This window comes from Calonectris borealis, chromosome 39 (assembly GCF_964195595.1).
Source record: "Calonectris borealis chromosome 39, bCalBor7.hap1.2, whole genome shotgun sequence".
Taxonomy (NCBI): Eukaryota; Metazoa; Chordata; class Aves; order Procellariiformes; family Procellariidae; genus Calonectris; species Calonectris borealis.
In genome coordinates this window covers 165,005-189,896 of record NC_134350.1, presented here as the reverse complement: position 1 = coordinate 189,896, position 24,892 = coordinate 165,005, and the positions used below count along the sequence as shown (strand labels likewise).

Below are 24,892 nucleotides of genomic sequence, written 5' to 3'. Positions count from 1 at the left end.
ATGGAGAACGCCCACGCCAAGACGGGTGGAGCAGTGCCTGGCCTATTTCGGGTGAGCGAGGGCGCGGGGCTCACCCCCGAGCAGGTCAAGAGGAGCCTGGAGAAGTACGGGCCCAACGGTGAGCGGGGGCGGGGGCGACGGGAGGTGGGGGGACACGGGGGCATGTGGGGGACGCGGGGGTGGGGGGACGTGGGGGACATGGGGGACGCGGGGGGATGGGGGGATGTGGGGGACGCAGGGGATGTGGGGGACATGGGGATGTGGGGGACAATGGGGAGGTGGGGGGCTACAGGGGTGGGGGACGTGGGGGGGCGCAGGGGACAACGGGGAGGTGGGGGGACATGGGGGGACATGGGGACATGGGGGACAATGGGGAGGTGGGGGGCTACAGGGGTGGGGGGACGCGGGGGGATGTGGGGGGACATGGGGGTGGGGGGACGTGGGGGGACATGGGGACATGGGGGACAATGGGGAGGTGGGGGGCTACAGGGGTGGGGGGACGTGGGGGGGCGCAGGGGGCAACGGGAGGTGGGGGGACATGGGGGGACAACGGGGAGGTGGGGGGCTACAGGGGTGGGGGGACACGGGGGATGTGGGGGGACGCGGGGGGATGGGGGGATGTGGGGGACGCAGGGGATGTGGGGGACATGGGGATGTGGGGGACAATGGGGAGGTGGGGGGCTACAGGGGTGGGGGACGTGGGGGGGCGCAGGGGACAACGGGGAGGTGGGGGGACGTGGGGGGACATGGGGACATGGGGGACAATGGGGAGGTGGGGGGCTACAGGGGTGGGGGGACGTGGGGGGGCGCGGGGGGCAACGGGAGGTGGGGGGACATGGGGGGACAACGGGGAGGTGGGGGGCTACAGGGGTGGGGGGACGTGGGGGGGCGTGGGGGGCAATGGGAGGTGGGGGGACACGGGGTGGGGGGATGTGGGGGGACGCGGGGGGATGGGGGGAGGTGGGGGGACATGGGGACATGGGGGGACAATGGGGAGGTGGGGGGCTACAGGGTGGGGGGGCGCAGGGACAACGGGGACACGGGGGGACACGGGGACACGGGGGGACAATGGGGAGGTGGGGGGCTACAGGGGTGGGGGGACGTGGGGATGGGGGGGCTACAGAGATGGGGGGACAGGGGAGGTGGGGGGACATGGGGGGACATGGGGACGTGGGGGACGCGGGGGGATGGGGGGACATGGGGGGACAATGGGGAGGTGGGGGGCTACAGGGGTGGGGGGACAGGGGGGATGGTGGGAGGTGGGGGGACATGGGGGGACATGGGGAGGTGGGGGGTTACAGGGATGGGGGGACAGGGGGGATGTGGGGAGGTGGGGGATGCGGGGGATGCAGGGGGACAATGGGGACATGGGGGGACAAGGGGGGACAATGGGGGGACAATGGGGAGGTGGGGGGCTACAGGGGTGGGGGGATATGGGGGGACGTGGGGACATGGGGGGACGTGGGGGGACACAGGGAGGTGGGGGAACATGGGGGGGTGCGGGGAGATGGGGGGACAGGGGGACAAAGGGGACGCGGGGGGATGTGGGGGGACAGTGGGGAGGTGGGGGGACAATGGGGACAATGGGGACATGGGGGGACAATGGGGATGTGGGGGGCTGCAGGGATGGGGGGGACACGGGGGACACAGGGGGACGGGGGGGATGTGGGGGGATGGGGGGACAATGGGGAGGTGGGGGGACACGGGGACATGGGGGGCTACAGGGACGTGGGGACATGGGGGGACAATGGGGAGGTGGGGGGCTGCAGGGATGTGGGGGACACGGGGGGACACAGGGGGACGGGGGGGATGTGGGGGGATGGGGGGACAATGGGGAGGTGGGGGGACACGGGGACATGGGGGGCTACAGGGACGTGGGGACATGGGGGGACAATGGGGACGGGGGGGACAGTGGGGACGTGGGGGACATGGGGTGATGTGGGGGGACAGTGGGGACAGTGGGGACATGGGGGGACAATGGGGACATGGGGACACAGGGGGACGTGGGGGACGTGGGGGACAGCGCTGACCACAGGGACACAGCGGGGGAGGGGGGGACACCAGCGAGCACAGCACAGCGGGGGAGGGGCCGGGTCTGGGGGTGCCACCCCCCCCCCCCATAACGCGTCCCCTCTCCCCCCGCAGAGCTCCCGGCCGAGGAGGGTGAGTGCCTGGGGGGGGGGGGGATGGGACCCCTTTTGGGGACCCATCCCAGGGGGGGGGCGGGGATCGTCCCCGCGCCCTTTGACCCCCGAATCGCCCCCCCCGCCCCCCCCAGGGAAGACGATCTGGGAGCTGGTGGTGGAGCAGTTCGAGGACCTGCTGGTGCGGATCCTGCTGCTGGCCGCCTGCATCTCCTTCGTGAGTGGGGGGGGGGCACCGGCGCCGGGGGGGGGACACCGGGGGTGGGGGAGGGGGACACGGAGCGGGGGGGGGGGACACGGAGCGGGGGGAGGGGCGGCGTCCTTGCGGGGTGACCTCCCCCCCCCCCCCCCGTGGGATCCGGTGTCATCTCAAGTGTCGGCAGCTGTTGGGGGGGGGGGGTGACAGCTGAGCCCCCCCCGGTGTCACCGTGTCCCCTGTGTCACTGTCACCTCCCCCCCCCCCCCCCAGGTGCTGGCGTGGTTTGAGGAGGGGGAGGAGACCATCACGGCCTTCGTGGAGCCCTTCGTCATCCTCCTCATCCTCGTGGCCAACGCCGTGGTGGGCGTCTGGCAGGTGAGGGGGGGACACGGGGACAGGGCTGGGGACACGGGGGGACACGTAGGGACACAGGGGGACAGGGCTGGGGACACGGGGGGACAGGGCTGGGGACACGGGGGGACACGTAGGGACACGGGGGGGACACGGGGACAGGGCTGGAGACATGGGGGGACACGTGGGGACACGGGGACACGTAGGGACAGGGCTGGGGACACGTGGGGACACAGGGGGACAGGGCAGGGGACACGGGGGGACACGTGGGGACAGGGCAGGGGACACGGGGGGACACGTGGGGACATGGGGGGACATGTGGGGACACGGGGACAGGGCTGGGGACACGGGACACGGGGGGACACGTGAGGACAGGGCTGGGGACACATGGGGACACACGGGGGTGGGGTTGGGGACACGTGAGGACAGGGGGGACATGTGGGGACACGTGGGGATGGGGTTGGGGACACAAGGGGACGGGGCTGGGGACAAGGGGATGGACGTGGGGACATGGGGACAGGGCTGGGGACAGGTGGGGACAGGGGGGGACACAGGGGGACGAGGGGGGACACATGGGGACAGGGTTGGGGACAGAAGTGGGGACATGGGGACAGGGCTGGGGACATGGGGACAGAGGTGGGGACACATGGGGCAGGGCTGGGGACAGAAGTGGGGACATGGGGACAGAGATGGGGACAAGGGGACAGGGATGGAGATGTGGGGTTGGGGACACGGGGACAGACGGGGACATGGGGACACGGGGACACGGGGACACAGGGACAGACGGGGACACCCCCTGGGGGGCGGGAGGTGGCTGTGGGACCTGCCTGGGGACGTGGGGACAGCGCTGGGGACCCCGTCCCTCAGCGTCCCTGGCGTCTGCGTCCCCCGCCCCTGCCGCGTCACCCCCGATGTCCCCTGATGTCCCCCAATGTCCCTTGGTGTCCCCTGATGTCCCTGTGGTGGCCCCAATGTTGCCCCATGTCCCTTGATGTCCCTCGATGTCCCCATGGTGTCCCCTGATGTTCCCTGATGTCCCTGTGGTGGCCCCGTGCTGTCGCCTTGGTGTCCCCGGGGTGTCCCTGATGTCCCCATGGTGTCCCCTAATGTCCCTGTGGTGTCCCTTGGTGTCCCCATGATGTCCCTGCTGTCCCTGTGATGTCCCCATGATGTGGTGTCCTCTGGTGTCCCCCTGGTGGCCCCGTGATGTCCCCGTGATGTCCCTGCTGTCCCTGTGGTGTCCCCTGATGTCCCTGGTGTCCCCTTGCTGTCCCTGTGGTGTCCCCATGATGCGATGTCCCCTGCTGTCCTCCTGATGTCCCCATGATGTGATGTTCCCCTGATGTCCCCGTGGTGTCCCCCTGATGTGATGTCCCCATGATGTCCCCGTGGTGTCCCCTGATGTCCCTATGATGTCATTGCTGTCCCTGTGGTGTCCCCATGGTGTCCCTGTGGTGCTCCATGGTGTCCCCCTGATGTGATGTCCCCGTGGTGTCCCCTGATGTCCCTATGATGTCCTCGCTGTCCCTGTGGTGTCCCCATGGTGTCCCGTGATGTCCCTATGATGTCCCCTGGTGTCCCTATGATGTCCTCGCTGTCTCTGTGGTGTCCCCATGATGTCCTTGTGGTGTCCCCTGATGTCCCTATGATGTCCCCGCTGTCCCCGTGGTGTCCCCGTGGTGTCCCCTGATGTCCCTATGATGTCCCCGCTGTCCCCGTGGTGTCCCTGTGGTGTCCCCTGATGTCCCTATGATGTCCTCGCTGTCTCTCCCCGTGGTGTCCCCGTGGTGTCCCCATGATGTCCCCATGGTGTCCCCGTGGTGTCCCCTGGTGTCCCCGCTGTCCCCATGGTGTCCCCCTGATGTGATGTCCCCTGGTGTCCCCGCGGTGTCCCCTGGTGTTCCTATGATGTTCCCACTGTCCCCATGATGTCCCTGTGGTGTCCCCCTGATGTGATGTCCCCATGGTGTCCCCTTGGTGTCCCCCTGATGTGATGTCCCCTGGTGTCCCCGCGGTGTCCCCCGGTGTCCCCGCTGTCCCCATGGTGTCCCCCTGATGTGATGTCCCCATGGTGTCCCCGTGGTGTCCCCTGGTGTCCCCGTGGTGTCCCCCTGATGTGATGTCCCCTGGTGTCCCCTGGTGTCCCCCTGATGTGATGTCCCCATGATGTCCCCATGATGTCCCCGCTGTCCCCCCGGTGTCCCCGGTATCCCCCTGTCCGGGCAGGAGCGGAACGCGGAGAACGCCATCGAGGCGCTGAAGGAGTACGAGCCCGAGATGGGGAAGGTCTACAGGGCCGACCGCAAGGCCGTGCAGCGCGTCAAGGCCCGCGACCTCGTCCCCGGGGACATCGCCGAGGTGGCCGGTGAGGGGACACGGGGGGGGACAGGGGACGGCATGGGGGGACACCGGGGAGGGGGCACGGGGGACATGGGGGGGACACCGGGGACATCATGGGGGGACACCAGGGAGGGGGCACAGGGGACATGGGGGGACACCAAGGGGGGACACCAGGGGGGACATCGTGGGGGGGGACATCATGGGGGGACATGGGGGGGACACAGGGGACATCATGGGGGGACACCAGGGGACATCATGGGGGGACATGGGGGGGACACAGGGGACGTCATGGGGGGACACCAGGGAGGGGACACAGGGGACATGGGGGGACACCAAGGGGGGAGATCGTGGGGGGGGGACATCATGTGGGGACATGGGGGGGACACAGGGGACATCACGGGGGGACACCAGGGGACATCATGGGGGGACATGGGGGGGACACAGGGGACACCATGGGGGGACACCAGGGAGGGGGCATGGGGGACATGGGGGGACCCTGGGGGGACACCAGGGGGGACATCGTGGGGGGACATGGGGGGGACACAGGGGACATCATGGGGGGACGCCAGGGGACATCATGGGGGGACATGGGGGGGACACAGGGGACATCATGGGGGGACGCCAGGGGACATCATGGGGGGACATGGGGGGGACACAGGGGACACCATGGGGGGACGCCAGGGGACATCATGGGGGGACATGGGGGGGACACAGGGGACATCATGGGGGGACACCAGGGAGGGGGCATGGGGGACATGGGGGGACCCTGGGGGGACACCAGGGGGGACATCGTGGGGGGGGACATCATGGGGGGACACGGGGGGGACACCAGGGGACATCAGGGAGGGGGCACAGAGGGGACATCATGAGGGGACACCAGGGGACATGGGGGGGGGACGGGGGGGACACAGGGGGACACAGGGGACGTCATGGGGGGACACGGGGGGGACATCGTGGGGGGGGACACGGGGGGGACATAGGGGGACACGGGGGGGACATCATGGGGGGATACAGGAGCTGCCAATAACCCTCAGTAGCTACCAGTATAACTCCCAGTAACCCCCAGTAGCTCCCAGTATAACTCCCAGTAACCCCCAAGAGCTCCCCTTATGCCCTCCCAGTGTTCCCAGTAACCTCCAGGAGCTCCCAGTAACCTCCAGGAGCTCCCAGTAAGCCCCAGGAGCTCCCCTTACCGCCTCCCAGTGCTCCCAGCAGCTCCCAGTAAGCCCCAGGAGCTCCCAGTATAACTGCCAGTACTCCCAGTAACCCCCAGGAGCTCCCCTTATGTCCTGCCAGTGCTCCCAGTAGCTCCCAGTATAGCTCCTAGTGCTCCCACTATAACCCCCAGGAGCTGCCGATAACCCCGAGTAGCTCCCAGTGTAACTCCCAGTGCTCCCAGTAACCCCCAGGAGCTCCCAGTATAACTCCCAGTGCTCCCAGTAACCCTCAGGAGCTCCCAGTATAACTCCCAGTGCTCCCAGTAACCCCCAGGAGCTCCCCTTATGCCCTCCCAGTGCTCCCAGTAACCCCTAGTAGCTCCCAGTATAGCTCCTAGTGCTCCCAGTATAACTCCTAGTGCTCCCAGTAACCCCCAGTTCCACCCCCCGCAGTGGGAGACAAGGTCCCGGCCGACATCCGCATCATCTCCATCAAGTCGACGACGCTGCGGGTGGACCAGTCCATCCTCACTGGTATGGGACTGGGAGGAACTGGGGAGGACTGGGAGGGACTGGGATGGGACTGGGAGGGACTGGGGGGGCGGGACGGCCACGCCCAGCCGCTGTCCCCTCCCCCAGGGGAGTCGGTCTCCGTCATCAAGCACACGGACCCCGTCCCCGACCCCCGCGCGGTCAACCAGGACAAGAAGAACATGCTCTTCTCCGTGAGTGTCACCCCCGTCACCCCCGTGTCACCCCGTGTCACCCCCGTGTCACCCCGCGTCACCCCGCGTCATCTCGTGTCACCCCGCATCACCTGCGTCCCACCACACGTCCCCCGGATCACCACCACGTCCCACCACCTCGTCTTCTGGTGTCCCCACCACGTGTCCCCTGGTGCCACCACCATGTCCTCCATGTCCCACCACGTGTTCTCCATGTCCACCACGTGTCCCACCACGTGTCCCACCATGTCTCATCCCCCATGTCCCACCACGTGTCCCCTGGTGCCACCACCACGTCCCCCATGTCATCACCGCGTCCCACCACATCTCCTCTGCGTCCCACCACCGCATCTTCTGGTGTCCCCACCACGTGTCCTCCATGTCCCAGCACGTGTCCCACCGTGTCTCATCCCCTGTGTCCCACCACGTGTCCCCAGGTGTCCCCACCACATCCCCCCCACGTCCCACTACACCTGGTGTCCCCAGGTGTCCCCCCCACGTCCCACCACATCTCCTCCACGTCCCACCACACCTGGTGTCCCCAGGTGTCCCCCCCACGTCCCACCTCATCCCCACCACGTCCCACCACACCTGGTGTCCCCAGGTGTCCCCCCCACGTCCCCCCACCCCACCTGTCCCCATAACCCCCCGCGTGTCCCCGCCCCCGCAGGGCACCAACATCGGGGCGGGCAAAGCCGTCGGCATCGTGGTGGCCACGGGGGTGAACACGGAGATCGGGAAGATCCGAGACGAGATGGCGGCCACCGAGCAGGAGAAGACGCCGCTGCAGCAGAAGCTGGACGAGTTCGGGGAGCAGCTCTCCAAGGTCATCTCCCTCATCTGCGTCGCCGTCTGGCTCATCAACATCGGCCACTTCAACGACCCCGTCCACGGCGGCTCCTGGATCCGCGGCGCCATCTACTACTTCAAGATCGCCGTCGCCCTGGCCGTGGCCGCCATCCCGGAAGGTCTGTGGGTTCCTCAGCCCCCTGTGGGCCCCTAGGGGTCTTCCTCCAGCCCCTATGGCCTTGGGAAGGCCATCCGTGATCCCCTATGGAGCTGTGACGGCCACCCGTGATCTCATATGGCTTTAGGAAGGCCATCCATGATCCCCTATGGAGCTGTGACGGCCATCCGAGATCTCGTATGGCTTTAGGAAGGCCATCCATGATCCCCTATGGAGCTGTGACGGCCACCCGTGATCTCATATAGCTTTAGGAAACCCATCCGTGATCTCGTATGGCTTTATGAAGCCCATCCATGATCCCCTATGGAGCTATGATGGCCACCCATGATCTCATATGGCTTTATGAAGCCCATCCATGATCCCCTATGGAGCTATGAAGCCCATGCATGACCTCATATAGCTTTAGGAAGCCCATCCGTGATCTTATATGGCTTTATGAAGCCCATCAGTGATCCCCTATGGAGCTATGACAGCCATCCGTGATCTCGTATGGCTTTATGAAGCCCATCCATGATCTCCTATGGACTTCTGAAGCCCATGCGTGATCCCCTATGGACCTATGAAGCCCATCCACGATCTCATATAGCTTTAGGAAACCCACCCATGATCCCCTATGGAGCTGTGATGTCCATCCGTGATCTCATATGGCTTTATGAAGCTCATCCGTGATCCTATATGGATCTATGAAACCCATCCATGTCCCCTATGGATCTATGAAGCCCATCCTTGATCCCATACGGGTTTATGACGTCCATCCATGATCCCCTATGGACCTATGAAGCCCGTCCATGATCCCCTATGGGTTTCTAAAGCCCTTTTTTGATCCCATATGGGCTTATAACGTCCATCTTTGGTCCCGTATGGGCTTGTAACGTCCGTCTTTGGTCCTATATGGGCTTACAATGTCCATCTTTGGTCCCGTATGGGCTTGTAACGTCCGTCTTTGGTCCTATATGGGCTTACAACGTCCATCTTTGGTCCCGTATGGGCTTGTAACGTCCATCTTTGGTCCTATATGGGCTTACAACGTCCATCTTTGGTCCCGTATGGGCTTGTAACGTCCATCTTTGGTCCTATATGGGCTTACAACGTCCATCTTTGGTCCCGTATGGGCTTGTAACGTCCATCTTTGGTCCTATATGGGCTTACAACGTCCATCTTTGATCTCGTATAGGCTTATAACGTCCATTTTTGATCCTATAGGGGTTTGTAATGCCGTTCTTGGTCACGTAGGGGCTTGTAACGTCTTTTCTTGACCTTCACGGTCTCCTAAAACCCTTTATTGATCCTATAGGGGGTTATAACGCTTTTCTTTGATCCTGTATAGCTTTGTAATGTCCAGTTTTTATCATATAGGGGTTTATAACGTCCTTCCTTGATTCTATAGGGGTTTATAACATCCATCCGTGATCCCATATGGGTCTATAACGTCCATCCGTGATCCCATATGGGTCTATAACGTCCATCCATGATCCCGTATGGGTCTATAACGTCCATCCATGATCCCATATGGGTCTATAACGTCCATCCGTGATCCCGTATGGGTCTGTAACGTCCATCCGTGATCCCATATGGGTCTGTAACGTCCATCCGTGATCCCATATGGGTCTATAACGTCCATCCGTGATCTCATATGGGTCTATAACGTCCATCCGTGATCCCATATGGGTCTATAACGTCCATCCATGATCCCATATGGGTCTATAACGTCCATCCGTGATCTCATATGGGTCTATAACGTCCATCCGTGATCCCATATGGGTCTATAACGTCCATCCGTGATCTCATATGGGTCTATAACGTCCATCCGTGATCCCATATGGGTCTATAACGTCCATCCATGATCCCATATGGGTCTGTAACGTCCATCCGTGATCCCATATGGGTTTATGATGCTCTTCCTTGACCCTATACGGCCTTCCAATGTCCACCCTTGCTCCTATATGGGCTTCTAACGCCCTTTCTTCCTGCTCCGTGGGCCCGTCACCTCTCCCTGGTCCCACGGGGGGGCCGGTGGCCACGGCCGTGGGGCCGGTGGCCGCGCCGCGGGGCTGAGGGGACGCCTCGCCGTAGGGCTGCCGGCCGTCATCACCACCTGCCTGGCGCTGGGGACCCGGCGCATGGCCAAGAAGAACGCGATCGTGCGGAGCCTGCCCTCGGTGGAGACCCTGGGCTGCACCTCCGTCATCTGCTCCGACAAGACCGGCACCCTCACCACCAACCAGATGTCCGTCTGCAAGGTGGGGGGGCCGTCGCGGGGTGCCCCGGGGTCCCCTGGGAACTCCTCGCGTCCCCTTGGGTGCTCCAAGGTCCTCCAGGAGCCCCTCACGTCCCCTTGGGTGCTCCAAGGTCCTCCAGGAGCCCCTCACGTCCCCTTGGGTGCACCAAGGTCCTCCAGGAGCCCCTCGCGTCCCCTTGGGTGCTCCAAGGTTCTCCAGGAGCCCCTCGCGTCCCCTTGGGTGCTCCAAGGTTCTCCAGGAGCCCCTCGCGTCCCCTTGGGCGCTCCGAGGTCCTCCAGGAGCCCCTCGCGTCCCCTTGGGCGCTCCGAGGTCCTCCAGGAGCCCCTCGCGTCCCCTTGGGCGCTCCGAGGTCCTCCAGGAGCCCCTCGCGTCCCCTTGGGCGCTCCGAGGTCCTCCAGGAGCCCCTCGCGTCCCCTTGGGCGCTCCGAGGTCCTCCAGGAGCCCCTCGCGTCCCCTTGGGCGCTCCGAGGTCCTCCAGGAGCCCCTCGCGTCCCCTTGGGCGCTCCGAGGTCCTCCAGGAGCCCCTCGCGTCCCCTTGGGTGCTCCGAGGTCCTCCAGGAGCCCCTCGCGTCCCCTTGGGTGCTCCGAGGTCCTCCAGGAGCCCCTCGCGTCCCCTTGGGTGCTCCGAGGTCCTCCAGGAGCCCATCACGTCCCCTTGGGTGCCCCACCATCCCCAAGGACCCCTTGACGTCCCCTTGGGTGCCCCAGTGTCCCCAAGGACCCCCAACGACCCCTTTTCTTCTCCCCCCAGATGTTCATCGTGGACAAGGTGGAGGGTGACATCTGCTCCCTCAACGAGTTCTCCATCAGCGGCTCCACCTACGCCCCCGAGGGAGACGTGTGAGTGACCTTTTGGGGGGTCCCCGTCCCCCACGGGACCCTGGTGACCTCTTTTGGGGGTCCCTGTCCCCCCACGGGCTGGTGACGCCCCTTCTTGGAGGTCCCCGTTGGTGACCATCCAACGTTGGGGGACGTTGGAGCAACCAGGGGGGCTGGTGGGGGTTGTTGGGGTCCCCAGGAGGGGCTGGGGGACGTTGGGGCACCCAGGGGGACATCAGGGTGTCCTTGGGGACATCGGGGTACCAAGGAGATATCAGGGGGTCCTGAGGGACGTTGAGGCACCCGAGGGGACATCAGAGGGTCTTTGGGGACATCAGGGGGTCCTTGGGGACATCGCGGCACCCAAGGGGACATCAGAGGGTCCTTGGGGACATTGGGGTACCAAGGGGGACATCAGGGGGTCTTTGGGGACGTCGGGGCACCCAAGGTGACACCAAGGGCTCCTTGGGGACATCGCGGCACCGAAGGTGACACCAAGGGGTCCTTGGGGACATTGCGGCACCCAAGGTGACACCAAGGGCTCCTTGGGGACATCGGGGCACCCAAGGTGACACCAAGGAGTCCTTGGGGACATCGCGGCACCCAAGGTGACACCAAGGGGTCCTTGGGGACATCGCGGCACCCAAGGGGACACCAAGGGCTCCTTGGGGATGTCGGGGCACCGAAGGTGACACCAAGGGGTCCTTGGGGACATTGCGGCACCCAAGGTGACACCAAGGGCTCCTTGGGGACATCGGGGCACCCAAGGGGACACCAAGGGGTCCTTGGGGATGTTGGGGCACCCAAGGTGACACCAAGGGCTCCTTGGGGATGTTGGGGCACCCAAGGTGACACCAAGGGGTCCTTGGGGACATCGGGGCACCCAAGGTGACACCAAGGGCTCCTTGGGGATACTGCGGCACCCAAGGTGACACCAAGGGCTCCTTGGGGACATCGGGGCACCCAAGGGGACACCAAGGGGTCCTTGGGGATGTTGGGGCACCCAAGGTGACACCAAGGGCTCCTTGGGGACATTGTGGCACCGAAGGTGACACCAAGGGCTCCTTGGGGACATCGGGGCACCCAAGGGGCCATCAGAAGGACCTGGAGAACCTTGGGGGCACCCAGTGAGATACAGGAGATTCCCGGGAGACGTTGGGACACCCAGGGGGGACGTCGGGGGCTGCTGGGGCACGCGGGGGGTGCGGGGACACCCCCGGGGGTGTCACCACGGTGTCCCCGCCCCGCGTCCCCCAGGATGAAGCAGGAGAAGGCGGTGAAGGCGGGGCAGTACGACGGGCTGGTGGAGCTGGCCACCATCTGCGCCCTCTGCAACGACTCCTCCCTCGACTACAACGAGGTGACGCTCGTCCCCTCCCCTCCCCCCACGGTGTCACCCACCCCCACCCCCGGTGACAACCTCGTGTGTCCCCCCCCCTCGTTAGTCCAAGGGCGTCTACGAGAAGGTGGGGGAGGCGACGGAGACGGCCCTGACCTGCCTGGTGGAGAAGATGAACGTCTTCAACACCAACGTCCGCAACCTCTCCAAGGTCGACCGGGCCAACGCCTGCAACTCCGTGAGTGGCCCCGTGTCCCCTCCTGTCCCCTCCTGTCCCCTCCTGTCCCCGCTCCACCCCACATCTTCCATCTCTTGATGACGCCATTGTCCTCCCCTCGTCCCCATGGGTCCTGTCCCCATCTTCTCCCGTGTTGACCCCATGGCCACCTACGTCCCATTGACGCCGCTGTCCTCCCCGTGTCACTGTTGACCCCGTGTCCTCGTTGGCCCTGTGTCCCCAAGGTCCACCCTACGTCCCCAAGGTCCCGTCCCCACCTTCTCCTTGCTGCCCCCACATCCCCACGCGTCCCGTTGACCCCCCCGTCCTCCCCGTGTCCCCCCCGTCACCTCGCTGCCCCCCCCACCCCCTTCCTTGGTGTCCCCCCATGCCGACGTCCCCGTCCCCCAGGTCATCAAGCAGCTGATGAAGAAGGAGTTCACCCTGGAGTTCTCCCGCGACCGCAAGTCCATGTCCGTCTACTGCTCCCCGGCCAAAGCCTCCCGAGCCGCCGTGGGCAACAAGATGTTCGTCAAGGTGGGCCCCATCACCACGTCGCCCCGTGTGACCCCGTCCCCCGTCCCCGTCGCCCCCTGTGACCTCCTCCTCCTCGTAGGGTGCTCCCGAGGGCGTCATCGACCGTTGTAACTACGTCCGGGTGGGCACCACCCGGGTTCCCCTGACGCCGGTGGTCAAGGAGAAGATCCTCACCGTCATCAAGGAGTGGGGCACCGGGCGGGACACCCTGCGCTGCCTGGCGTTGGCCACCCGCGACACCCCGCCCAAGAAGGAGGACATGGTGCTGGAGGACTCCACCAAGTTCGTCGACTACGAGGTGATTTTGGGGTGGGGGGGGGGGTTGGTCCTCGGTCTCCTATGGACTTCTAGAAGCTCTTCTTGGGGTTTCTGGTCCCGTATGGTCATGTGAGGCCCTTCTTGGGGGTCCGTGGTCCTTCGGGGGGGATGAGGTCCCCTCTTTGGGGCCCTTGGTCCTATATGTCCATACAAAACCTTACGTTGGGGGGTCTTTGGTCATATAAGGTCGTCTGAGGTCCCCTCTTTGGGTTCTCTGGTCCCCTATAGGCCATGTAACGCCCTTTCTATAGGGTCCTTGGTCCTATATGTCCACATGAGACCTTTTCTGGGGGTCTTGGTCCTACAGGGGTGTCTGAGGTCCCCTTTTCGGGGTCCTTGGTCCCGTATAGGCCATGTAACGCCCTTTCTATAGGGTCCTTGGTCCCATATGTCCATATGAGACCTTTTCTGGGGGGTCGTGGTCCTACAAAGGTGTCTGAGGTCCCCTCTTTGGGGTCCCTGGTCCTATATGTCCATACAAAACCTTACGTTGGGGGGTCTTTGGTCATATAAGGTGGTCTGGTGACCCCTCATTGGGTTCTCTGGTCCCCTATAAGCCATGTAATACCTTTTCTATAGAGTCCATGGTCCTATATGTCCACATGAGCCCTTTTCTGGGGGGTCATGGTCCTACAGGGGTGTCTGAGGTCCCCTCTTTGGGTTCTCTGGTCACCTATAGGCCATGTAACGCCCTTTCTATAGGGTCCATGGTCCTATATGTCCACATGAGCCCTTTTCTGGGAGGTCGTGGTCCTACAGGGGTGTCTGAGGTCCCCTCCTTGGGGTCCTTGGTCCTCTATAGACCATGTAATGCCCTTTCTATAGGGTCCTTGGTCCCATATGTCCACATGAAACCTTTTCTGGGGGTCTTGGTCCTACAGGGGTGTCTGAGGTCCCCTCCTTGGGGTCCCCGCTCCCCTACGTCCCCCCCCTCCCCGTGTCCCCTCCAGATGGACCTGACCTTCGTGGGCTGCGTGGGGATGCTGGACCCTCCCCGGAAGGAGGTGATGGGCTCCATCCGCCTGTGCCGGGACGCCGGCATCCGGGTGATCATGATCACGGGGGACAACAAGGGGACGGCCATCGCCATCTGCCGCCGCATCGGCATCTTCAGCGAGGAGGAGGAGGTGACGGGCCGGGCCTACACGGGGCGGGAATTCGACGACCTCCCCCCCGCCGAGCAGCGGGAAGCCTGCCGCCGCGCCTGCTGCTTCGCCCGCGTCGAGCCCACCCACAAGTCCAAGATCGTCGAGTTCCTCCAGTCTTTCGATGAGATCACCGCCATGGTGAGGGTCTTGGGGGGGGGGGGGGGGGTCTGACGTCACTCTGATGTCATCTTGGGGGGGGGCCCGCGTTGATTTGACGTGGTTTTGGGGGTCCATCATCATTCCAGGGGGGTTCCTGGGGGTCCAGCATTCATTTGACATGGGTTTGGGGGTCCATCATCATTCCAGGGGGGTTCCTGGGGGTCCAGCATTGATCTGACGTGGGTTTGGGGGTCCATCATCATTCCAGGGGGGTTCCTGGGGGTCCAGCATTGATCTGACGTGGGTTTGGGGGTCCATCATCACTCCGGGGGGTGTTCCTGGGGGCCTCACGTCAATCTGACGTGGTTTTGGGGGTCCATCATCATTCCAGGGGGGTTCCTGGGGGTCCAGCATTCATTTGACGTGGGTTTTGGGGGTCCGTCATCACTCCGGGGGGTGTTCCTGGGGGCCTCACGTCAATCTGACGTGGTTTTGGGGGTTCATCATCATTCCAGGGGGGTTCCTGGGGGTCCAGCATTGATCTGACGTGGGTTTGGGGGTCCATCATCACTCCGGCGGGTGTTCCTGGGGGCCTCACGTCAATCTGACGTGGTTTTGGGGGTTCATCATCATTCCAGGGGGGTTCCTAGGGGTCCAGCATTGATCTGACGTGGGTTTGGGGGTCCATCATCACTATGATGTGATCTTGGGGGGGTCCAGCATCAATCTGACGTAGTTTTGGGGGTCCATCATCTCTCCAGGGGGGTTCCTGGGGGTCTCACATCGATCTGATGTGGGTTTTGGGGGTCCATCATCACTCCGGGGGGGTTCCTGGGGGTCTCATACCAATCTGATGTAGTTTTGGGGGTCCATCATCACTCCAGGGGGGTTCCTGGAGGTCCAGCATCGATCTGACGTGGGTTTGGGGACCCGTCATCCCTCTGACGTGATCTTGGGGGTCCAGCATTGATCTGATGTGGGTTTGGGGGTCCAGCATCGCTCTGGGGTGGTCCTAGGGGTCTGGCATCACTCTTGGGGTGCTCCTGGGGCTTCCAGCATTGCTCTGACCCAGCTTTGAGGTCCCATCACATCTCCAGGAGATGTTCTGGAGCTCCAGGGTGGCTGATACCCTCCCCGGGGGGCACCCACTGCCCCCTTGGGAGACCCACCACCCCCCTTGGGTGACCCATGGGGACCTACCACCATCCTTGGGTGATCTACACCCCCTTGGGTGCCCCATCCCGCCCTTGGGTGCCTCATCCCCACCCTTGGGTGTCCCACCACCCCCTTGGGTGACCCATGGGGACCCACCACCCCCCTTGGGTGCCCCATCCCCACCTTTGGGTGACCTTACACCCCCTTGGGTGACCCATGGGGACCTACCACCACCCTTGGGTGCCCCACCACCCCCTTGGGTGACCCATGGGGACCCACCACCCCACTTGGGTGCCCCATCCCCACCTTTGGGTGACCTACACCCCCTTGGGTGACCCATGGGGACCTACCACCACCCTTGGGTGCCCCACCACCCCCTTGGGTGACCCGTGGGGACCCACCACCCCCCTTGGGTGACGCATCCCCACCCTTGGGTGACCCATGCCCACCCTTGAGTGACCCATGGAGACCCACCACCCCCCTTGGGTGCCCCATCCCCACCTTTGGGTGACCTTACACCCCCTTGGGTGACCCATGGGGACCCACCACCCCACTTGGGTGCCCCATCCCCACCTTTGGGTGACCTACACCCCCTTGGGTGACCCATGGGGACCTACCACCACCCTTGGGTGCCCCACCACCCCCTTGGGTGACCCATGGGGACCCACCACCCCCCTTGGGTGACCCATGGAGACCCACCACCCCCCTTGGGTGACGCATCCCCACCCTTGGGTGACCCATGCCCACCCTTGAGTGACCCATGGAGACCCACCACCCCCCTTGGGTGCCCCATCCCCACCTTTGGGTGACCTTACACCCCCTTGGGTGACCCATGGGGACCCACCACCCCCCTTGGGTGACGCATCCCCACCCTTGGGTGACCCATGCCCACCCTTGAGTGACCCATGGGGACCCACCACCCCCCTTGGGTGACGCATCCCCACCCTTGGGTGACCCATGGAGACCCACCACCCCCCTTGGGTGCCCCATCCCCACCTTTGGGTGACCTAAACCCCCTTGGGTGACCCATGGGGACCCACCACCACCCTTGGGTGCCCCTCCGGCCGCAGACGGGTGACGGGGTGAACGACGCGCCGGCGCTGAAGAAGGCGGAGATCGGCATCGCCATGGGCTCGGGGACGGCGGTGGCCAAGACGGCCTCCGAGATGGTCCTGGCCGACGACAACTTCTCCACCATCGTGGCGGCGGTGGAGGAGGGCCGGGCCATCTACAACAACATGAAGCAGTTCATCCGCTACCTCATCTCCTCCAACGTCGGCGAGGTGGTCTGGTGAGACGCCGCCGGCCTCCCAGTTCGGCCCAGTCCAGCCCAGTTCAGCCCGGTTCCCCCCCGCTGCCCCGCATCTCAGCAGCTTCCTTCCGTTCCCACCCCATCCCCCCAGTCCCACCAGGTTCTCCGGCTCCTTCCCATCACCCCCAAGCCCCCCCAATCTTCCCCAGCTCCCCCCAGCTCCCCCCAGTTCTTCCCAGTTCTTCCCAGTTCTTCCCAGTTCATCCCAGTTCATCCCAGTTCCCCCTGGTGCCCCGCATCTCACCAGCTTCCTTCCGTTCCCCTGGTTCCTCCCAGTCCCACCAGTTTCTCCAGCTCCTTCCTGTCCCCCCCAGATGCCCCCCAGTCTTCCTAAGCTCCCCCCAGTTCATCCCAGTTCCCCCCAGTGCCTCCCGGTTCCCCCCAACCCTCCCCAGCCCTCCCAGTTCCCCCCAGTCCCCCCCACCTCCCCAGCCCTCCCAGTTCCCCCCAGTCCCCCTCTGAGCTTCCCCCCTCCAGCCTCCCCAGTTCCCTCCAGTCTCCCCCAGTTCCCTCCAGTCTCCCCCAGTCCCTCCAGTCTCCCCCAGTTCCCCCAGCTCCCCAGTTCCCTGCCCCCCCAGTCTCCCCCAGTCCCCCTCTTCCCAGCCCTCCCAGTTCCCCCAGCCTCCCCAGTTCCCCTCCCCAGCCCCCCCAGCCCCCCCAGTCCCTCCCAGTCCCCCTCCCCAGCCCCCCCCAGTTCCTCCCAGCCCCCCCCAGTTCCCCCCAGTCTCCCCCAGCCCCCCCAGTCCCTCCCAGTCCCCCTCCCCAGCCCCCCCAGTTCCCCCCAGTCCCCCCCTCCCCAGCCCCCCCAGTCCCTCCCAGTCTCCCCCAGCCCCCCCCAGTCCCCCCTCCCCAGCCCCCCCAGTCCCTCCCAGCCCCCCCAGTTCCCCCCAGTCTCCCCCAGCCCCCCCAGTCCCTCCCAGTCTCCCTCCCCAGCCCCCCCCAGTTCCTCCCAGTCTCCCCCAGCCCCCCCCAGTCCCTCCCAGTTCCCCTCCCCAGCCCCCCCCAGTTCCTCACAGTCTCCCCCAGCCCCCCCAGCCCCCCCCAGTCCCCCTCCCCAGCCCCCCCAGTTCCCCCCAGTCCCCCCCTCCCCAGCCCCCCCAGTCCCTCCCAGTCTCCCCCAGCCCCCCCCAGTCCCCCCTCCCCAGCCCCCCCAGTCCCTCCCAGTCCCCCTCCCTAGCCCCCCCCAGTTCCTCCCAGTCTCCCCCAGCCCCCCCAGTCCCTCCCAGTCCCCCTCCCTAGCCCCCCCCAGTTCCTCCCAGTCTCCCCCGGCCCCCCCAGTCCCTCCCAGTGCCCCCCTCCCCAGCCCCCCCAGTTCCCCCCAGTCTCCCCCAGCCCCCCAGTCCTTCCCAGTCCCCCCCTCCCCAGCCCCCCCACTTCCTCCCAGCCCCCCCCAGTCCCCCCAGTCCCTCCCAGTCCCCCTCCCCAGCCCCCCCCAGTTCCTCCCGGTCTCCCCCAGCCCCCCCAGTCTCCCCCAGTCCTCCCAGTCCCCCTCCCCAGTCTCCCCCAGTCCTCCCAGTCCCCCTCCCCAGCCCCCCCGCTTCCTCCCAGTCCCCCCCAGTCCCTCCCAGTCCGCCCCCCAGTCCCCCCCAGTCCCCCCCAGTCCCCCCCCCAGCCCCCCCCCAGTTCCTCCCAGCCCCCCCCAGCCCCCCCCAGCCCCCCCAGTCCCTCCCAGTCCCCCCCTCCCCAGCCCCCCCAGTCCCCCCCAGTCCCCCCCAGTCCCTCCCAGTCCCCCCCTCCCCAGCCCCCCCAGTTCCTCCCAGCCCCCCCCAGCCCCCCCAGTCCCTCCCAGTCCCCCCCTCCCCAGCCCCCCCAGTCCCCCCCAGTCCCCCCCAGTCCCTCCCAGTCCCCCCCTCCCCAGCCCCCCCAGTTCCTCCCAGTCCCCCCCAGTCCCCCCCAGTCCCCCCCCCCAGCCCCCCCCAGCCCCCCCCAGTCCCTCCCAGTCCCCCCCCCAGCCCCCCCCAGTCCCCCCCAGTCCCCCCCCCCAGCCCCCCCAGTTCCTCCCAGCCCCCCCCAGTCCCCCCCAGTCCCCCCCAGTCCCCCCCTCCCCAGCCCCCCCAGTCCCCCCCAGTCCCCCCCAGTCCCCCCCAGTCCCTCCCAGTCCCCCTCCCCAGCCTCCCCCAGCCCCCCCCAGCCCCCCCAGTCCCTCCCAGTCCCCCCTCCCCAGCCCCCCCAGTCCCCCCCAGTCCCCCCCAGTCCCTCCCAGTCCCTCCCAGTCCCCCCCTCCCCAGCCCCCCCAGTCCCCCCCAGTCCCCCCCTGACCCCCCCCGCCTCCCCCAGCATCTTCCTGACGGCGGCGCTGGGGCTGCCCGAGGCCCTGATCCCGGTGCAGCTGCTCTGGGTGAACCTGGTGACCGACGGCCTCCCGGCCACCGCCCTGGGCTTCAACCCCCCCGACCTGGACATCATGGACAAGCCCCCCCGCAGCCCCAAGGAGCCCCTCATCAGCGGCTGGCTCTTCTTCCGCTACCTGGCCATCGGGGGTGAGACCGCTGCCCCCGCCGGGACCTCCGGGTGGGGGTTCCTTGTGGACCTCGGTGGTGGGGGTTCCTTGGAGACCCCTGTGGTGGTTCCTTGGAGACCTCCGGGGTGGGGGTTCCTTGGAGACCTCCGTGGTGGTTCCTTGGAGACCTCCAGGGTGGGGGTTCCTTGGAGACCTCCGTGGTGGGGGTTCCTTGGAGACCTCCATGGTGGTTCCTTGGAGACCCCCATGGTGGTTCCTTGGAGACCTCCATGGTGGTTCCTTGGAGACCTCCGGGGTGGGGGTTCCTTGGAGACCCCCGTGGTGGTTCCTTGGAGACCTCCATGGTGGTTCCTTGGAGACCCCCGTGGTGGTTCCTTGGAGACCTCCAGGGTGGGGGTTCCTTGGAGACCCCCATGGTGGTTCCTTGGAGACCTCCGGGGTGGGGGTTCCTTGGAGACCCCCATGGTGGTTCCTTGGAGACCTCCAGGGTGGGGGTTCCTTGGAGACCTCCGGGGTGGGGGTTCCTTGTGGACCTCTGTGGGGGTTCCTTGGAGACCTCCGTGGTGGGGGTTCCTTGGAGACCTCCATGGTGGTTCCTTGGAGACCCCCGGGGTGGGGGTTCCTTGGAGACCTCCATGCTGGGGGTTCCTTGGAGACCTCCATGGTGGTGGTCACTTTTGGACCCCCGTGGTGGTTCCTTGGAGACCTCTGTGGTGATTCCTCAGAGACCTCCATGGTGGTTCCTTGGAGACCTCCACAGTGGTGGTCACTTTGGGCCCCTGTGGTGGTCACTTCTGGACCCCCGTGGTGGTTCCTTGTGGCCCCCCACAGTGGTGATTCCTTGTGGACCTCCACGGCAGTGGTTCCTTGTAGACCCCCGTGGTGGCCCCTTGTAGACCTCCATGGTGGTGGCCCTTTGTAGACCTCCGTGATGGTCTCGTGTAGACCTCCCCGTGGTGGTGGTCCCTTGTAGACCCTCACGGTGGTCTCCTGTAGATCTCCAGGGTGGTGGTCCCCCACCCTGGCTCACCCCGTCCCCCCGCTCTCTCCCCAGGGTACGTGGGTGCCGCCACGGTGGGGGCGGCGGCGTGGTGGTTCCTCTACGCTGAGGATGGTCCCAGCGTCACCTACCACCAGCTGGTGAGTCCTGGACACCCCCCGATGACAACCACGAGGTCCCCAAGGTGACCCCAGGGTCCCCGTGGTGGCCCCAAGGTCCCCGTGAGGGGCCCCACGATGGTCCTGTCATCTCCGTGGTCATCCTGGAGTCCCTGTGATGACCCCCACATCTTCATTGTCACCCCAAGTTCCTCATGGTGACCTCATGGTCCCCGTCCTGACCTCACGGTCCCCATGGTGACCTCACGGTCCCCACGGTGACCTCACCGCCCCCCGGCCCCCCCAGACCCACTTCATGCAGTGCTCGGAGCACAACGCCGACTTCGGGGGCCTGGACTGCGACATCTTCGAGTCGCCGGTGCCCATGACCATGGCCCTCTCCGTCCTGGTCACCATCGAGATGTGCAACGCCCTCAACAGGTAGGGGGCGCTCTTCTCCACCACCACCACCACCATCATCACCACCATCACCACCACCACCATCATCATCACCACCACCACCACCACCACCACCACCACCATCATCACCACCACCATCACCACCACCACCATCACTATCACCACCACCATCACTATCACTACCAGTACCATCACCACCATCACCACCACCACAACCACCACCGCCACCATCATCACCACCACCACCACCATCATCACCACCACCACAACCACCACCACCATCATCACCATCATCACCACCACCATCACCACCACCATCACTATCACCACCACCATCACCACCACCATCATCACCACCACCACAACCACCACCACCACAACCACCACCACCATCATCACCACCATCATCACCATCATCACCACCACCACAACCACCACCACCACCATCATCACCACCATCACCACCACCATCACCACCACCACCACAACCACCATCACCACCACCATCACCACCACCATCACCACCACCATCACCACCATCATCACCACCATCACCACCACCACCACAACCACCATCACCACCACCATCACCACCATCATCACCACCATCACCACCACCACCACCACCATCACCACCACCACAACCACCACCACCACCACCACCACCATCACCACCCCCCACCACCACCCCCACCCCCACCTTGGTGTCCCCCCGTCCCCACGTGCCGTGTCCCCCCCCAGCCTCTCCGAGAACCAATCCCTGGTCCGCATGCCCCCGTGGGTCAACATCTGGCTGATGGGCTCCATCTGCCTCTCCATGTCCCTCCACTTCGTCATCCTCTACATCGACCCGCTGCCCGTAAGGGGGCTGGTGGCCACGGGGCTGGTGGCCACGGGGGGCTTGGTGGCCATGGGGGGGTTGATGGCCATGGGGGTTGATGGCCATGGGGGGTGGTGGCCATGGGGAGCTTGGTGGCCATGGGGGGTTGGTGGCCATGGGGGGTTGGTGGCCATGGGGCTGGTGGCCATGGGATGGCTGGTGGCCATGGTGGGGGTGGTGGCCATTGGGGCGATCGGTGGCCATGGGGGCGTTGGTGGCCATGGAGGGGTTGGTGGCCGTGGTGGGATTGGTGGCCATGGGGGTTGGTGGCCATGGGGGTTGGTGGCCATGAGGGTGGTTGGTTGCCATGGTGGGGGTTGTGGCCGTGGGAGCTCTGGGGGGGTTCAGGGGGGTTGAGGCTCAGCCCATCCCCCCCCAGATGATCTTCAAGCTGACGCCCCTGGACCTGACGCACTGGCTGATGGTGCTGAAGATCTCCTTCCCCGTCATCCTGCTGGACGAGGCCCTCAAGTTCGCCGCCAGGAACTACCTGGAGGGTGAGGAGGGGTCCCCCCATCCCCCTGGGGTCACCTCCATGGTCACCTCCATGGTCACCTCCATCCCCCGGGGTCACCTCCATCCTCCATGGTCACCTCCATCTCTCCTGGTCCTTTCCCTATCCCCCTCCATCCCTCCCCATGTCCCCATCATCTCCTCCCTGTCCCTCATGGTCCATCCTGGTCCCCTCCATCCCTCCCCATGTCCCCTCCACCATCTCCTGGTCTCCACCACCATCACCCCATGTCCCCACCACCATCTCCTCGTCCCCACCATCTCCTCCCTGTCTCCACCACCTCTCCCTGGTCCCTCCATCCCTCCACACGTCCCCTTCACCATCTCCTGGTCTCCACCACCATCACCCCATGTCCCCTCCACCATCTCCTGGTCCCCTCCACCATCTCCTCCTTTTCCCTCCACGTCCCCTCCATCCCTCCCCGTGTCCCCACCATCTCCTCCCTGTCCCTCATGGTCCATCCTGGTCTCCACCACCATCTCCCCATGTCCCCACCACCGTCTCCTGGTCCCCACCACCATCTCCCCGTGTCCATCCTGGTCCATCCTGGTCCCCACCACCGTCTCCTGGTCCCCACCACCTCCTGGTCCCCACCACCTCCTGGTCCCCACCGTCTCCCCTCCCCCCGCTCACCGCCATCTCCCTTCCTCCCCTCTCGTAGCGTAAACTCCCGTCCCCTCCATCGTCCTCGGGCCCGGCCACAGGTACCCCCCGGCACCCCTGTGTCCCCGGCACCCCACGGCTGTGTCCCTGTCACCCCACACGTCCCCTGTCACCCCCTGTGTCCCCGTCACCCCACACGTCCCCTGTCACCCCCTGTGTCCCCGTCACCCCCCACGTCCCCTGTCACCCCCTGTGTCCCTGTCACCCCACATGTCACCATCACCCCACAGCTGTGTCCCCATCACCCCACACGTCCCCCGTCACCCCCTGTGTCCCCATTGCCCCACGGCTGTGTCACCGTCACCCCCTGTGTCCCCGTCACCCCCTGTGTCCCTGTCACCCCCCACGTCCCCTGTCACCCCCTGTGTCCCCATCACCCCCTGTGTCCCTGTCACCCCCTGTGTCCCTGTCACCCCCCACGTCCCCTGTCACCCCCTGTGTCCCCATTGCGCCACGGCTGTGTCCCTGTCACCCCACACGTCCCCTGTCACCCCCTGTGTCCCCTGTCACCCCCTGTGTCCCTGTCACCCCACAGCTGTGTCCCCATCACCCCACACGTCCCCTGTCACCCCCTGTGTCCCCATTGCCCCACGGCTGTGTCCCTGTCACCCCCCGTGTCCCCGTCACCCCCCGTGTCCCCACCCCCGCCATCACAGGGGCAGGACGATGATGGGGGGGGGGGGGCTGAGCTTGGGGGGGCAGTGGGGGGGGGGGGCGGGGAGTGACACGTGACATCACGTGACATCACATGACGTCACGTGACATCACGTGACATCATCACCGTCTCCCCCAGCCGACGCCGAGGACACCCGGAAGAAGCGGAAGTGACCCCGGGGTCCCCCCCCGCGCCCGGAGCTGCTCGGCCCCAGGGCGCCGTGGGGCAGCCCCTCCCCCACCGTGGGGCAGCCCCTCCCCCACCGTGGGGCAGCCCCTCCCCGCCGGGGGGGGCCCCTCCCCCCGGCGTCGCTTATTTATTGCCAATAAAGGGAACGCCCCGCCCATCCCCCCGCCCCGCCTCCCGCCTCGTTTTTTTTTTTTTTGGGGGGGGGGGGGGGGGACACGGGGGGGCGGGGACACGAATCGAGCAGCCAATCACAGCAGGGGGTGGAGCCCCGGGGGGGAGGGGGCGGGGTTGGGCAGACCTCCCCCCCCCCCCCCCCCCCAGTGCCCTGGGGTGCAGGGGATGGGGGTGCCCCCCATGTTGGGGTGCCCCCCATGTTGGGGTGCGGCTGCCCCATATCCCCCCATTTTGGGGTCCCGGCGTGTCCCCACACCCACCCCCCCCTTTTTTTTTTTAGGGCGGGGCTTGTGCTGTCCCCGCCCCAGGGCGGGGCTGTGGGCCTGACCCCACCCACCCCACCCCCACCCCCGGGGTTGAGACCACCCCGAGCTGCGTTTCGGGGCTCACTCGCCCCCCAACTCCCGGCTGGGCAGGTCAGTGGGACCCCCCCCCCTCCCCCACCCCCCTCCCCCCCCAGCCCCACGGCGTGGGGGTCCCGGGTGGGGGGAGGGGAAGGCGGTGCGGGCGGACGTGGCCGGACTTTGGACCCCCCCTGGCGTGGGGGGAGGGGGGGAGGCCCCCGGGTTGGGGGAGGGGAAGGGGGTGTGGGGCAGCGCAGGGGGGGGGTGGGGGGAGGAGGGGGGTGGGGGGAGGGGGGGGTCTGTGGGGCAGGGCCCACGCGGGGGGGGCAGGACCTTGGTGGTCCCCCAGGGCGCCGGGGCCGCTCTGCCCCCCCTCCCCCCATCCCATGGTCCCAGCCCCACCCCGGCCCCCCCTCCCCTCCCCCCC

At 66.0% G+C, this 24,892-nt stretch overlaps 1 protein-coding gene across 3 annotated transcripts; it reads left to right on the top strand.

Annotated features, from left to right (window-relative positions):
* On the top strand, positions 1-24,038 carry LOC142074652 (sarcoplasmic/endoplasmic reticulum calcium ATPase 1-like). Of its 3 annotated transcripts, XM_075135411.1 has the most exons (23): positions 1-118; positions 2,146-2,163; positions 2,279-2,361; positions 2,614-2,718; positions 4,921-5,059; positions 6,645-6,725; positions 6,831-6,916; positions 7,587-7,884; positions 9,957-10,123; positions 10,875-10,963; positions 12,200-12,302; positions 12,388-12,519; positions 12,910-13,035; positions 13,115-13,333; positions 14,304-14,639; positions 16,826-17,046; positions 19,345-19,547; positions 20,583-20,668; positions 20,934-21,067; positions 21,788-21,905; positions 22,306-22,423; positions 23,102-23,144; positions 23,897-24,029. In XM_075135411.1, exons 1-22 carry the CDS (start codon positions 1-3, stop codon positions 23,104-23,106), a joined length of 2,985 nt encoding a protein of 994 aa, XP_074991512.1. In that variant the 3' UTR covers positions 23,107-23,144; positions 23,897-24,029. The 3 variants fall into 3 exon arrangements, with proteins under 3 accessions (XP_074991512.1, XP_074991511.1, XP_074991513.1); XM_075135410.1 differs by lacking the exon at positions 23,102-23,144 and having other exon boundaries at positions 23,897-24,038; XM_075135412.1 differs by lacking the exons at positions 21,788-21,905; positions 23,102-23,144; positions 23,897-24,029.
* Positions 24,039-24,892: the final 854 nt, after the last annotated feature.